The sequence below is a fragment of the Carettochelys insculpta genome, chromosome 2 (assembly GCF_033958435.1).
Source record: "Carettochelys insculpta isolate YL-2023 chromosome 2, ASM3395843v1, whole genome shotgun sequence".
Taxonomy (NCBI): Eukaryota; Metazoa; Chordata; order Testudines; family Carettochelyidae; genus Carettochelys; species Carettochelys insculpta.
Genome location: NC_134138.1, coordinates 50,708,800 through 50,724,333, shown reverse-complemented (window position 1 = coordinate 50,724,333; position 15,534 = coordinate 50,708,800). Strand labels below are relative to the sequence as shown.

At 41.7% G+C, this 15,534-nt stretch overlaps 1 protein-coding gene across 3 annotated transcripts in view; it reads right to left on the bottom strand.

Moving 5' to 3' along the window:
- Positions 1-458: 458 nt before the first annotated feature.
- PIP4P2 (phosphatidylinositol-4,5-bisphosphate 4-phosphatase 2) overlaps positions 459-15,534 on the bottom strand; it is a 59,412-nt gene continuing 44,336 nt past the window's right edge. For all 3 annotated transcript variants that reach the window (XM_074986962.1, XM_074986963.1, XM_074986964.1), the window contains 2 exons: positions 7,470-7,560; positions 459-1,996 (listed from right to left, as the gene is read on the bottom strand). In XM_074986962.1, coding sequence (XP_074843063.1) covers positions 1,853-1,996; positions 7,470-7,560 — 235 coding nt within the window. In that variant the 3' untranslated portion in view covers positions 459-1,852. The remainder of the gene's footprint in view (positions 1,997-7,469; positions 7,561-15,534) is intronic.

Below are 15,534 nucleotides of genomic sequence, written 5' to 3'. Positions count from 1 at the left end.
CCTTCCCCCCAGGGCAAAGATGTTGGCAGCTGCAATGTGGGAAGATGATATCACATATCCACAACCACTTGTGGGGCATTTTTTCCCCATACTGCACAAGCAACAAAAAAAACCCAGAATGCTACGGGGCTGAGGGAACTGTGGAATAGGTTCCCTTAATGCACTGCTGCAACAGTTGATCTTTGATGATTTGGTGTGGCAGCACTAACTTGAATTTGTGGGGAGGTGAGAGTAATCAAATTTGAGTGTATAAAACCCAGTGTTACAAATTGGAATTTCATAAATTCAAATTTATCTCACAGTGTAGACATAGCCTCAGGTAAAAGAGTAACCACATGTTTCCTGTACAAGGTAATTGCACTGCTCTCATTCCATCTAGCCAGACTCTTCTAATTCGGAGCTTATGCATCCTTTTCGTAGAAGGAAAGGGCATTAACTTTGAATAATAATCTTTATTAGTTTATTTTAAAAGGTACATTGCAATCCTGAGCTACTGCTTTTGTACATTTATCATCAGACACGTCATTTACAATTTAAAGAATACATTTATTGTGCTCCAAATCCTCATCTGAATGTCACTTTGTCCTAATAAGAACATAGATAGTTTAAAATAATATACGTATCCCTGGAACTTCCACATTAATTTACCCCAACCCCATTTTCTACAGACTACTTTCTTCTAAAGAGCTCAGGACATTCCTTCTGAAGTTAGCAAAAAACTAGTTTAAAACTGTAAAGATGGGCAGTGCAAGAACTGGTCCCTTCATCCTTTGTGAATAGATCATTAAAAATTCAATTTGTTTCAGCTTCTGTATTGTCTTGAACAAATTACCAATGTTAAATTGACCAGTTGTATTTTGATGGAATGATCAGAGTAACAGTTTACTCATTTTCATATTAGAACATTATCTCCTTTTGCAGTGACCAGTGCAAAATTCTCCCAATAGGAAAAGTTTACGATGATCAGAGGAAAAAGTAAGAGGTAACCCACCATCACCCTATCTTCAGCTAAATGACACCCTAGTGTTATAAAACAAGTCCTATGAAACACTTCCCTTCAACCCTGTAAAGGAATTCATACAAACAACCAGAGAAAAAGTTCCATAAATCCAAACATGGCTTTTAGGATTTGCCTGTAAAAAAGAAACAATAAGTCCAAGTATCCTTAAAAAAACATTTATCCAAAGCTGAATTACAACACTGGATAAACTGAAATTTCTGTTTCCAACTGGATTACCAAAATATTGCATCTCTCTACCCGAAAACCTTAAAGCATACAGTGTTTGCAAATGTCATCTATAGCAACAGTGTCAGTCTTCAAGAGTACGTTCATAAATTTCACTTCCTGAATAAGGTCACTATGATCTTAGGTAAAAGTTACAGTAAGCAGTTCAAGCAAATTGCTTATTGCTTAGATTTTAAAGCAAGCCACTTTAATACAGTTTTAATGGAAACGTAAGTACAAATGTGTAGCTACTTTAGAAACACTTATAAACACCTGTTGCTTTGAGTACTTACTGACCACCCAAAGAATGACACAAACTGCTTTTACATGATAAAAAGAAAACATAAAATGTAATACTGTTTGTTGGAATTAAATTCAACAATACCTTTTAAGACAGGTGCATGAATATGTAAACAAAGCTTTAGTATTCAGAGCTTGGGAATCTAGCAGCAAAACAAACTATTTGCATATAATGTAGTGCAATGAACATTTGTTCTTAAAAGATCCCCAGTCTTAAAACTACTTGTAACAGAATGGAATCCTTAGAGGAAAAGGTTAAAAAATGTCCAACATGTAGCATCCAGAATCAATACACTTTTTTACCTGCTACAATCTACCTTTATAAGTCTATGCAAAACTGTGCTCTGGATAACTAACTTTTATGGCTCCCCAGTAACAGGCTCGAATAAGGCAGATCAAGCCTAAGAGATAAGCAATAGCCCAAGAAACATATGTTGCATGGAAACGCCTGGCAAAATCTTGTGTACCAACCTAAAAAAGAAAAACACATGTCAGCAACACAATCTGAACACTCCAAAAGGGGAAAAAAAGTGCTTCTTTAAAAAAAAAATATTAAACTTAACAGGCACTGTCAAGGGTCACAAGACCTTTTTGTTTTCTTAAGTCCCATGAAGAGGCTTTTTATTTTAAATGAATGATGCCAGTATTTAAAAAACATACCAAAATTCAAAGAAATTGCTTTAAAGGCTACATATTTTTTTCAATACTTTCATTCATCCCATTACTGGCAATTCCTCAACTACTCAAAGGGGTGGAAGGAGGAGGACCAGGCAGTTCCACTGCGCAAGTTAAGGATGTCAGCAAGCTCATAAAGGGTATGTCTACACAGTACAATTATTTTGAAAAAACAATCATCATTTCAAAATAACTTTCCTAGCACCTACACAATGCAACTGCTATTTCAAAATAATGTTGAAACAGCAGTTGGTTTACTTCAAAATAGGTAAACCTCATTGCATGAGGAATAGTGCCCATTTTGGCTACACGGCATGCCGGCACTCTGAAGTTTGACACTTCAAAGTCGCCGTGGCAAGAATTAGCCTAATGAAGTGAAGCATATTCATTGCAGCACTTCATTGGTACTCTCCGATAAGGCTGATTAACACACCCCCTTCAAAGAAGGGGGCAAGTATAGACATAGCCCATGTGTTTAATGGCTGTATTTCAAAATGCATTTAGTGTGTAGCAGCACTATTTCAAAACAAACTAACCTGGAATCTCTCTTCTGGAATAGCTTATTTTGCAATAAGGCTGCTGTGTAGACATACCCAAAGACAAAACTCAATTCCTGTGCAGGAGACTCCTTGCATCCCATTATGCAGCTGTGGGGGCTGCTGTCACTGTAAGTGACTACAGAGTGACTACAAAGGTTCCACTACTGTTCCTTTATGTTCCCAACCCCATTTCCAACCCAAGCAATGTAAATGCGGCAGTTTGACTGCTAAGGCACTCTCCTTAGCCTTAGAGGGAACAGGTTGCATTCTCCCCTAGAAAACTGGGCAATTTACAGAGATACAATATAGAACTATCACCCTCTATTGGCAAAGCATTGGAGAAGCCTTTCCATTTCATTGGTGACACTATGAATTGTAGCATGTCAGGTATTTGTGTTCAGCTTGAAAGAATGGAGAGTAAATAGGTGGTCGGGGGAAGACAGGTATTGCGTGTGGACTATATCTAAACTACCCCGGAAGATCCACCCTCTCAGGGTCTATCTTCTGGATTTGATTTCATGGGTTTAGTACAGGCACAAGAAACTGATTTCTCAAGGGGTCGCAGTCAACCCCATATGCCTCGTGAGATGTGAGGAGCAAGGGAGGTTGAAGGGAGAAACTCTCCCATTAACCTTCCCCAGCATAGACTGCCAAGTTAGCTGAGCGCAAATATGTGGATTTTAGCTACACAACTGCCATAGTTAGAATTCCATATCTGTGGTTGACTTACTTTGCCTATTGTAGACATAGCCCCCGGTATAGGCTTAAGGCTGTTAGAGTAAGCCACAGGAAATTAATGTGGGAAGGAGAAAAATGCTACAGAAATTTGTTACTTTGCTACAGGACACAAGAAACAGAACCCATGTTTCTGAGAGGAGGCCTTCTAAATTGGAGACAAAGGAAGAAATCCTTCCTGTGTTGAGGCTGAAATGGCAAAGAGAAACTACTTATGGCCCTGGACCTCAGATAGAAAGGGGAATCTGGATTATGATTTCTGGCCTAGTTTACAAAATTAATGTTTTAATTTGTGGACCCAAGATTTGGGCCAACACTTAAGGTGGGGATGGGGGGGGTTCTGATTGAAAAGTAATGGTGGTTGACACTCACAGAAAGTGGTGGGGCTATGGTATCAATCTATATCCCTTTATCCCAACATGTGGGTCAGATATTCAAGGAGAAAAACTGGGACATATAAATTGGGGTATTGAAGGAAAGCATCAGAGTGACCGCATCTACACTAAAGTGATCTTTCAAAACATGATCTTCCAGAAGATCTCTTCCAGAAGCTCTTCTTTCAAAGGAGCACATCCACATACAAAAAAAACAGATAAAAAGAGTGATCTGTTCTTTCGAAAGAGAGCGTCCACACAGCCCCCGCTCTTTCGAAAGAATGGGCCAGGGATCAAAAAAATCAGGTGCTATGACGACTGCTCTTTCGAAAAAAGGGCCCTGAGGAACACCTACACACCTTTTCTTTCTGAAGAAGCTTTCAAAAGGTGCTGTTCCTGAAACGGGAGTGGAAGAGCACTGCTGAAAGGAGCGCTACAGTCTTTTGATTTACTCTCGAAAGAATGCTTTGTATGTGTACATGCTCTGCGGGATCTTTCGAAAGAGCCCCCTTCTTTCAAAAAAATCTTTCAAAAGACCTTGTTAGTGTAGACACAGCCAGTGAGAAGTAGGTAAGGAAATGGAAACAAAAATGCACATCTCTGTATCAGGATGAAGCTCTGGAAATGTTATAGAAGACAGAAGCATGGGAGAAGACATTATTTCTGTGATCACATTGTTGTCTCATACTATTAACTCTCCCAACATTTAGCTCTTACCCTTCCACATACAGACCAGCCCCATTTTACCCTGTTCTCAAACTTGCTATCCCCCTCCTGATTCAATCTTCCTGAACTCTCTTCAAACACTCCCCTTCCTCACCCCCCACTGCTCTGAAACCTCCTGGTCCCAGCCCCTCGAGCTGAAAACTGTTTCTCTTCCTACTTAACCTCTTCACAGATCACTGCCACATCCTACCCTGAGTCCTCTCTGACATGACTCTCTTGGGGTCAGAATACACCCTGTGTGACTCTCTAGATGCAAAAGAAACAAAACCAAAAAAGATCCCTGGACTCAAAATTCTCCCCTGTCCTGTCCATCAGTTGCCAGGGGAGCAGGATTGAATTATGTTATGCTGCTAGTTCCCACTCAAGCTGTACCAGCTATTCTGCTGCTTCTCAATGGCAGACGCCACCAAAGCTAGCAGAGTGAGACTGCTGAGTTGTCTGCACAGGTTGGCAGGTTACTGCTGCAGAAGAAATACAACAGTGATTGTTTAGAAAAGCCTTTGCAGACTCAAAATACAAAAAGAAAGGATCCAAAAAGATGGGCAGGTGACTGCAGGTCACCTGTGCTGCATCTGAACTTGAAGGAACCTAAGAAGACATGAGCATCTGACACCACAGGTGAATGGCAATGTAGTGGACCCTCGAGTTACGTGAGAGCTGCGTTCCTGCAACCCCCCACGTAACTCATACTTTTGTGCAAGCCAGGGGGTTGGGGGACAGACTATATTTTGAAATAGCTGTTGCATTGCATAGACGCTCACAAAGTTATATTGAAATAGGAGCCATTATTTTGAAATAACTTTGCTGTGTAGACACATCCTAAGACTGCCGAAAGCATGTAGTGAGAGACTTTGCTTGAATCTGATATAGTTTGTTAGGTTAAGTATTACTAGACACCTTACCCTTATTTTTTCTTGTAACCATTTCTAATTTTTATGCCTCATTACTTGTATTCACTTAAAACCTCTCTCTTTGCAGTTACTACACTTAATTGTTTTAGCTAATTCAGGGTGTTCAAATTGAAATGTCTGCGTAACTATCTGGAGTGACAAGTTGTGTGCATATCAGTCTCTAAAAGGAATAACTGACTTCATACAATTTATATTGTTGAGGAGGGAGCTGGGCAGTATAGGACATGTGTTTCTTGGACAAAAATCTACGACTGAGTGTGTGTTAGGGTCATCTTCCAGGGTAGTTAAGGCAGATGAGAACCAGACTGTAACCCAAACACGGAGGGCAGGCTGCACGTACACACACTCAAAGTGTGGGTTGCATGTTTGTGAGTGGCTCAGGTCAGAACTACTCCAGTAAGGCAAGCCTGCAGGGTAGCGGTGCCAAGTGCTTGTCAGTCTGAATTGTACGCTGGGGCATCAAAAGTACTTAGTAAACCTAACTCTGGTAGTGTGCATAGTACTCTATCAAAAGATTTCTAGGGATCATACGCTCTTCCCTCCGGGACAGGAAGGCTTAGCCTACTTGGCTTCTTGTCTGCCTCTTGAAGCAAGATCAATAGGACAACTAGAGCTGGCCACAAATGTTCTTTTGGAAAATGCTGATTTGTGAAATGAAACTTTCTATTTGAACCGTCAATTCAATGAAACTGCTGATGGAAACTAGACATAGGAAGGCTAATTTCCTTTCTATCTAGCAGGCTTCTGAGGAGCTCAGGGTTCTCAGCTCCTCACCTGAAAGGGGTTCAGGATTCATTTCTTGTTTTAGAAACATTAAAATGTTCCCGTTGGGGGAATGCCTCAGAGTTTCTGAAATTAAGCTTTATGATATTTCAGTTCTGCAAAAAAAACAAAAAAAAAAAACCCAAAACCTCAACTTTTTTTTTTCATCCCTAATCAGTACTTTTTCCCCAAAACCTCAGTTTCTCATGGAACCGAGACACAATTTCACAGGCAGCAGGAATCACAACTTGCAAAAAGCCCATCGGTCTTTTCAAAGCTGCACATAAGAGCATAAGCAGGTGATTGATAGGATGGTGACAGGTAATACTGAAGGTAGAAACTGCAAAAATTCTGCTTAAATGGGGGTGGGAACCCCCAGACCGTGGTCCAGACCTGGATCTGGACTGTGAGCCTCAGGGATTCCATCCCCAGCATCTGGCCCACAGCGGGGTCCCAGAGCCTCACAAGCTGCAGTCAGGCAAGCCACAGACAGATCCAACCCACAAGCTCTGCCAGTGAACAAGGGGCAGGGGGGCCGGAAAGTGGCTCAGAGCGGTGCCGCTGCCATGTGCTGCCATTCCCCCAGCCAGGGAAAGGGGAGGGGGAGCAGCAGCACTGCCTGGCAGCTTTATCCCACCACTCTGACTGGCTGGAATTCCAGCCAATCAGAGCAGCAGAGGGCTCTGCCTGGACAGGGTGTGGGTGCAAAGCCATGTGCGTCCCAGAGTGCTTCACAGGTACATGCCTCCCAGTCACCCACCCTGCATCCCTAGACCACTCCTGCACTCTCCTACCCCAACACTCCCTCCCACCCAACTCCCCATCCCCATCCAGCTCCTGCCCCCTCCCTCCTAGACTCCACAATGTAAACCCTCGTGCACCCTTCCTCTCACCCCCACCCTGCCCCTGCACCACTCCTGGCCAGGCCCACCCACAGCCCGCTCCTATACCCCACTCCAGAACCCTCCTTCTCACCGAGACACCACACCTGAAGCCCACTTCCTGGCAGCCCCCTCAGGTTTGGCCCCACCCCAGTGCCTACAGAGATCTACAAAATGTACTAGGTTTGCCTCCTCCCTCCCCTCCCCTGGCTTCTCACTTGCTCCTGATGGATTTTTCTGTGGTTCAGTGTCCCCCAACCCAAAAACATTCCCCATCCGGACTTAAATGCTGCAAGTGGGAGGATCCCCACTCCAAATTACTGTTAAAGTGCATTACTCACAGTTAATCCAACTCCAATGAAGATGCATATCATTCCAATGGTGATGTATGCACAGCAGCGTCTTCGTGGGAGTGCACTTCCAACTGAGGAACTAGAAATAAAAGGTTAGTTCGATTAGATGCAGACAAAAATTAACAAGGGGTAGCTGTACAGTATAGATAAAGGATCCCATTGGAAACAGAGCTGCTTGATGACGATTCCTGTTGGTAATCAGGTTTTGAAACCTATCAGCCAGTTTTTAAACCATTTAATTTGTGCCATATCAATCTTATATAATTTCAGATTTTCAAACAAATTGTTGTGTGGTCCCAAATCACACATTTTACGGAAAACTACATGTATTATGTCAATGCTATAATCTCTATCAACCAAACTTGTAATCTGACCCAAAAAAGGATACTGAGTTAATTTGACAGGCTTTCCTTTCCATAAACCCATGGTGATCTGAATTAGTTACATTATCCTGCTGTAGTTCACTACTACGCAAGTCCCAGATAGGCTGCTCCATCGTCTTGCCTGGAATCAATATTCAGCTGATAGGCCTATAATTACCCAATCACTTTATATATCCTTTCTCAAAAAATGGCAAATTAGTTTTCTTTCAGTCTTTTGAAGCTTCAGCAGTCCTCAAAGCATTATTTTTTTAAATCAACTGTAACAGTCCAGCGAGGTCCTCAGTCAGGATTTTCAAAACATATGGATACAAGCTATGTGTCCCTGCTGATTTAAAAATGTCTGACTTCAGGAGCTTCTGTTTAATATCCTCTTGAGATGATAACAGAACAGAAAGAATATTATACAATGAACTACATCACGTGAAGAATAGCGGAGCTTAAACTGGTGGCCAGAGTGGTCACACTGGGGCACTGTGGGATACCATCTACATGACCTAAGGTCAACCATACAAGGTCAAATTTGGTATTACTCCTTGTGAAAAGCAGGAGTACAAAAGACTACCTTATGAGCCCTTAAGTCAGTGGAATGGACTCTGTAGTGTGCACTGATTCCTTAGAAATTTAATGTAAGTCACCTAAAATCCACCTAATCGTCTAGTGTGGACCAAGCCTCAATTCTTCCACTCAGATTACTTGGTTCGTAAGTGTTTTCAACTTTGTGAAACTAGCTCTACTAAAGCACCAAGTAGATACATTACAGGGACGGACATTTTTCTGCTCACATGTTTTCTATGTAATTATTTCTTCATCTACAGGTTCAACAAAGAAATACAGGTTTTCACCAAGCCCTCAGATGAAGTGTTGGATGTTGGAAAGAAGCTCCAAATGTTGACAATATAGTTGAGCCCACTGTAGCATTCATGATTGGGGAAAAAAAGACAGTTTGCTTTAACTGGACAGTAAAATTTAAATGGCAGGTGCGCTAACATGAGCTCCATGATTTTCTCCTTTTCCTGATCAGGTGAAAATGGATTTGGGGAGCAGGTGGAGAACTGTTTACTTTCCATTAAGACATAAACAAAGGTGCTCTACATTAGGCATAGGGATGCACCCAAGATACCACAACAGTTTTAAGGTTAGTGTAAGAGGAGAGACCTCAAAAATTTGGACAGCATCTGAACTGTTTGGTGTATTATCCAAAATAAGCTTATGGCGGTTTGCTATTATTACCTATCAGTAACTTAGAGACCCTATCTGAGACCCTAAAAGTATCAGCTTGGGGCTGCTAAATTTGAAATTTTACTTCCAAGATTCCTCTAGCCAAGATACAGGCCAAATCTGATTAGAAAAAAGAAGAGTAATTTGTACAAACTTAACATACTTAATATTTAGTTTAAATGATTTCTAGTTAGCATTGTTGCTGATAGTCACCGGACAAAAAATGAAAAAGTTTTCCTGTGTCAGGCAGTAGTATTTGAGAACCACTCCACAGTTGTCGTCTTAACAGCTGTATTTTAAAAAGTAAGGCTAAACATAAACCTGCCAAACAAAACCCGCAAACTAAAACCAAATATAAGAATCCCTCCCTCCATCCTGGAAGCTGATTAACAATACTTTCTGGTTTAAAGTATCAGAGACTGTTGAGAGATCTAACAATATTAATATGCAAAGATTACCCTTGACCATTACCAGAGGGACATCCAACCCCACTAATAATACTGATTCTGGACTGTACCCCAGCCTGAAATCAAACCAACGGGGATCAATGTAATATGTGTAATATAAGAATAAACTGAAACTGACATTACCACTCTCCTGGTGATGTGTTCTTATTGAAAAGATGGTGGAAAGAGGACAGTATGTAATAGAATTATCAGACACACACATGAATATAATTTTGGGGGGAAAAGTCAACACACACAGCTTGTGTAAATGGAAATCATACTTCACTAATCTATTAGAATTCTCTGATGGGTCAAACAAACATGCGAACAAGGATGATCCAGTGGATATAGTGTAACTGGTCTTTCAGAAAGCCTTTGACCAGATCTCTTATCAAAGGCTCTTAAGCAAAGTAAGCTGTCATGGGATAAGAGGGAAGGTCCTCTCTTACATCAATAACTGATTACACCATAAGAAACAAAGGGCAAGAATAAAAGGTCAGTTTTCAAAATGGAGATAGTACTATTCAATTCAATTCAATTATAAATAATCTGGAAAAAAAAAGCTAAATCTGCAGATGACACAAAACTGTACAAGGTAAGTAAGACCAAAGCAGACTGTGAAGAGTTACTAATAAATCTCATGTAACTGGGTGAGTGGGCAACAAAATGACAGATGAAATGCAATGCTAATAAATGCAAAGTTATGTATATTAGAAAACCTAAACCTAACTGTACATACAAAATGGTGGTTTCTAAATTTGCTGTTACTGCTCAAATAAAGAGTCATTATGGATCAGTCAAATGTACAGCTGAAGTAAGAAAAAAACCTAACAATGTTAGGAACCACTAAGAAAGGAATAGCTAAAAAGACTGAAAATATCATAATGCCATAATATAGATCCATTATGCCCACAGATTGAATGCTACATGGATTTCTGGTTGACCCATTTAAAAAAAGATGCATTATAAATGGAAAATGTACAGAGAAGGACAACAAAAGTGATTAGGAGTATGGAGCAGCTTAGAAAAAACATAACAGCAAAGTTATGTATATTAGAAAACCTAAACCCAACTGTACATACAAAATGGTGGTTTCTAAATTTGCTGTTACTGCTCAAATAAAGAGTCATTATGGATCAGTCAAATGTACAGCTGAAGTAAGAAAAAAACCTAACAATGTTAGGAACCACTAAGAAAGGAATAGCTAAAAAGACTGAAAATATCATAATGCCATAATATAGATCCATTATGCCCACAGATTGAATGCTACATGGATTTCTGGTTGACCCATTTAAAAAAAGATGCATTATAAATGGAAAATGTACAGAGAAGGACAACAAAAGTGATTAGGAGTATGGAGCAGCTTAGAAAAAACATAACAAAGGCATGTATAATAGAAAGCCATAAAATCATGAATGACTTGGAGAAAGTGAATAAGGAAGTGTTATCTACTCCTTCATGTAACACAAGAACCTGCAGTTATCCAATAAAATTAACAGGCAGCAGGTTCAAAAACAAAAGAAGAAATCACTCACCTTGTGCAGTATTTATGGTTCTTTGAGATGTGTATCCCCGGTAGGTGCTCCACTCTGGGTGTGTCGGTGCGTCCTTGCACTGGCGCTCAGAAATTCTTCTGTGACTATGGTTTCCTGTGCTGCACATGTGCCGTAGCACCTCCTCATGCTATTAGGTGTGCGCATGGCATGGGCTCCTCCATTCCTTCTCTACCTGACACTTAGAGCAGGACTCTCCAAAGCAGGGGAAGGAGGGAGGGAAGTGGAGCACCCACATGGACACACATCTCAAAGAACCATTGTTACCGCACAAGGTGACTAACTTCCTCTCCTTCTTTGACTAGTGTTCCCATGGGTGCGCCATTCTGGGTGACTATAAAGCAGTAGTCACAGAATGGAGGTGGGTTTGGAGCTCAGAAACAACCACAGTAGACCACGCCGCTTGTTCTACTTGGATAGAGGAAGCAATGGTAGACAAAAGAGCATAATGTCTCGCAAACATATTACTGTAAGACCTTGTGGCCTCCTTGCAAATGTCTGTAAGGGGCATGTTTTTGAGGAAAGCCATGGTAGAGGACATAGCTCGAGTTGAGTGGGTGGTGACCACTCCCAGGCGTTCCTCGCAGTGAATCATGTAACAGATGTGGATACAAGAAAAAATCCAACTGGAGAGCCATTGAGAGGATACAGGCAGTCCCTTAGATCACTCCATGAAGGACAGAAAAAGTCTCAGAGAGTTGTGCCAAGGCTTCATACAGCCACTGTAGAAAGCCATGGCCCGATGGACATCCAAGGAGTGCCACACTGCATACGCAGGGTCAGAAAGTAGCTTTGGGAAAAACATTGGTAAGTGGATTGGTTCACTGATGGGGAATGAGGAAGAGGCCCTTGGGAGAAACCTGAGATGAGGCTGAAGGGAAACTCCACCCTTGGTAAAAATAGTGTAGGGGGGCTCCGCTATAAGGGTGGCAAGCTCCCCAACCCTCCTGTCTGACATCACAGTCACTCGAAATGAGACCTTCATAGACATATGCAGCCAAGAGCATGTTGCCAAGGGTTCAAAAGGCTGTTTCATAAGGCAATGAAGTATATGGTTACGGTCAACAGGGCGACTGCAAATAGGAGGGAGTTTTGAGATGGGCTCTCATGGTGAAGGAGGGGCGATTTCCGGAACCGCGAGGGAAGCGGCTGTCTGGAGTGTGTGGGTGTTTTGTGCTTGCGGGCTCTGGCCTTGTGTTTGTCTGTTTGGAGGTATTTGAGTGCTGAACTGCTTGTTTGAAAGGCCATGTGCTCAAAGTGGCAGTTAGAAGCTGAGAGTCATAATTGGGATTGAAATCTAAAACTCTCTTTTCATTGGTCAAGCTGTAGCCAGAGGGCAGGACTATCAGGAAGGCCAGAACTTTATTAACCCAGCTAGATAGCGACCAGGGCGATTGCAAACAAGAGGGAGTTTTGAGAGGTGAGTTTAGAGGGGGGAGGTTAGAAGGTGTCATTGCCTTCTGACATATAACATATATCCCAAGCTTTTAAATAAAAAACCATTTATATTCAGATTATTCAACAGAGAAAATTCAGGCAGAAGCCCAGCAGCAGAGTGGGGGCTATCCTGTTTATTGTGTAGAGTGTAACATGTACGACTACCTGCCCTGTGGACGGGTAGCGTATGTGTGCGCTCGTTGCAAGGAGCTCCTGACCCTCAGAGACCAAGTTCGAGCTTTGGAGGCCAGGGTGGCTGAACTACAGGAACTCAGGGAGGTGGAGAGGTATGTGGATGAGGCTTTCCAGGACACTGTAGTACTATCCCACCTCCAGTCTGAGAGCCCCAGTGCTCTTAAGGAGGATGAAAGGCTCAGGGGAAGAGAGCAGCCATTGGAAGCTCAGGGAAACCATCCCATAGTTGGGACCCTCCTTCCTAAGGATGTTACGGTATCCTCTCGCACCAAGGATACCTCTCCGGGGGAGGGAACGCCAGTTGTTAGGAAAAGGCATGTGTTAGTAGTGGGTGATTCAATTGTTAGAAACATAGATAGCTGGGTTTGTGATGACCAGGAGAACTGTATGGTGACTTGGTTGCCTCGTGCAAAGGTTGTGGATCTCTCGAGGCATCTAGATAGACTAATGTGTAGTGGTGGGGAGGAGCCGGTGGTCATGGTACATGTTGGTACCAACAACATGGGAAAGGGTAGGAGAGATGTCCTGGAGGCCAAATTTAGGTTGCTAGGAAAGAGACTGAAATCCAGGCCCTCTAAGGTGGCATTCTCAGAAATGCTTCCTGTTCCACACGCAGGGCCAGGCAGGCAAGCAGAACTTCAGAGTCTCAATGCATGGATGAGAAGATGGTGTAGGGAGCGGGGATTTAGATTTATTAGGAACTGGGGACACTTTTGGGAGAGGGGGAGCCTATATAGGAAGGATGGGCTCCACCTAAATCAAAGGGGATCCAGACTGCTGGCACTAAACATTAAGAAGGTCGTAGAGCAGTTTTTAAACTAAGACATGGGGGAAAGCCAATTGGTGCGGAGGAGCATGTGGATCAGACAGAAACTCCTCTTAGAGGAGAATCCATCGATAGAGATACTCTAGGCTTTAGTAAAAAAAAAAGAGAGGAGGGGAGATATCAAATAATGGGCTAGATCAGACAAACAATCATGTATAAAAGAGTCTAACACATCTGGGATGGGAAGACAAATAAGCAGAGGCAAATCTTTAAAATGCTTCTGCACAAATGCTAGAACTTGGACTAGTAAGACGGGTGAACTAGAGTGCCTTGTATTAAAGGAGGAAATTGACATAATAGGCATCACGGAAACCTGGTGGAATGAAGACAATGTATGGGACACAATCGTACCAGGATATAAAATATATCGGAAGGATAGGATGGGCTGTGCGGGTGGCAGACTGGCACTGTATGTGAAAGATATCATAGAATCAAATGAAATTAGAATTTTAAATGAATCAAAATGTTCCCTAGAATCACTACAGATAGTAATTCCAAGCTCTACTAAGAATGTAATGTAATAACATTTAATATTACTGTGGTGGGAACAACATCTCAGCAGTCCAACACTCCAGCATTTAATTTCAAAAAGGGGAATTATGCACACATGAGGAAGTTAGTTAAACAGAAATTAAAAGCCAGAGTGACTAGAACAAAAACTGTGCAAGCTGCATGGAAGCTTCTCAAAGACACTATAATAGATGCCCAACTTAAATGTATACCCCAAATTAAAAAACATACTAAGAGACTGAAAAATGAGCCACCTTGGGTTAACACCCATGTAAAACAAGCAGCGAGGGATAAAAAGGCATCTTTCAAATGGTGGAAAGCAAATCCTAGTGAGGTAAATAGAAAGGAACATAAACACTACCAAATTAAGTGTAAAACCGTAATAAGGAAAGCCAAAAAAGATTTTGAGGAACAGCTAGCCAAAAGCTCAAAAAGTATTAATAAAATGTTTTTAAATACATGAGAAGCAGGAAGCCTGCTAAAAAACCAGGGGGGCCCCTAGATGATACAAATACAACAGGAGCAATCAAGGACGATAAAGTCAATGCAGAGAACCTAAATGATTTCTTTGCTTCAGTCTTCACGGCTGAGGATTTTGGGAAGATTCCCAAACCTGCACCATTTTTTGTGGAAAATGAAACTGAGGAACTGTCCCGGATTGAAGTGTCATTAGAGGAGGTTTTGGAACAAATAAATAAATGTAATGTCAACAAATCACCAGGACTGGATGGCATTCATCCAAGGGTTCTGAAAGATCTCAAATGGGAAATTGCAGAACTATTAACACTAGTTTGTAACCTGTCCTTTGGATCAGCTTCCGTACCTAATGACTGGAAGACAGCTCATATGACACCAATATTTAAAAAGGGCTCTAGAGGTGACCCTGGCAATTGCAGACCAGTAAGTCTAATGTCAGTTCCGGTCAAATTAGTTGAAACTATAGTAAAGAATAAAATTGTCAGGCACATAGAAGAACATAATTTGATGGGCAGAAGTCAACATGGTTTCTGCAGAGGGAAATCATGTCTCACTAATCTGTTAGAGTTCTTTGAAGGGGTTAACAAACATGCAGACAACGGAGATCCAGTGAATACAGTATACTTAGATTTCCACAAAGCCTTTGACAAGGTACTTCATCAAAGGCTCTTATGTTAATTAAGTTGTCATGGGATAAGAGGGAAGGTCCTTTCATGGACTGAGAACTGGTTAAAAGGCAGGAAGCAAAGGGGAGGCATAAATGGTAAATTTTCTGAATGGAGAGGGATAACAAGTAATGTCCTCCAAGGGTCACTCCTAGGACCAATCCTGTTCAATTTATCCATAAATGATCTGGAGAAGAGAGTGAGCAGTGAGGTGGCAAAGTTTGCAGATGACACTAAACTGTTCAAGATAGTCAAGACAAAGGCAGAGTGTGAAGAACTTCAAAAAGATCTCAGCAAACTGAGTGACTGGGCAACAAATGGCAAATTAAATTTAATGTGGATA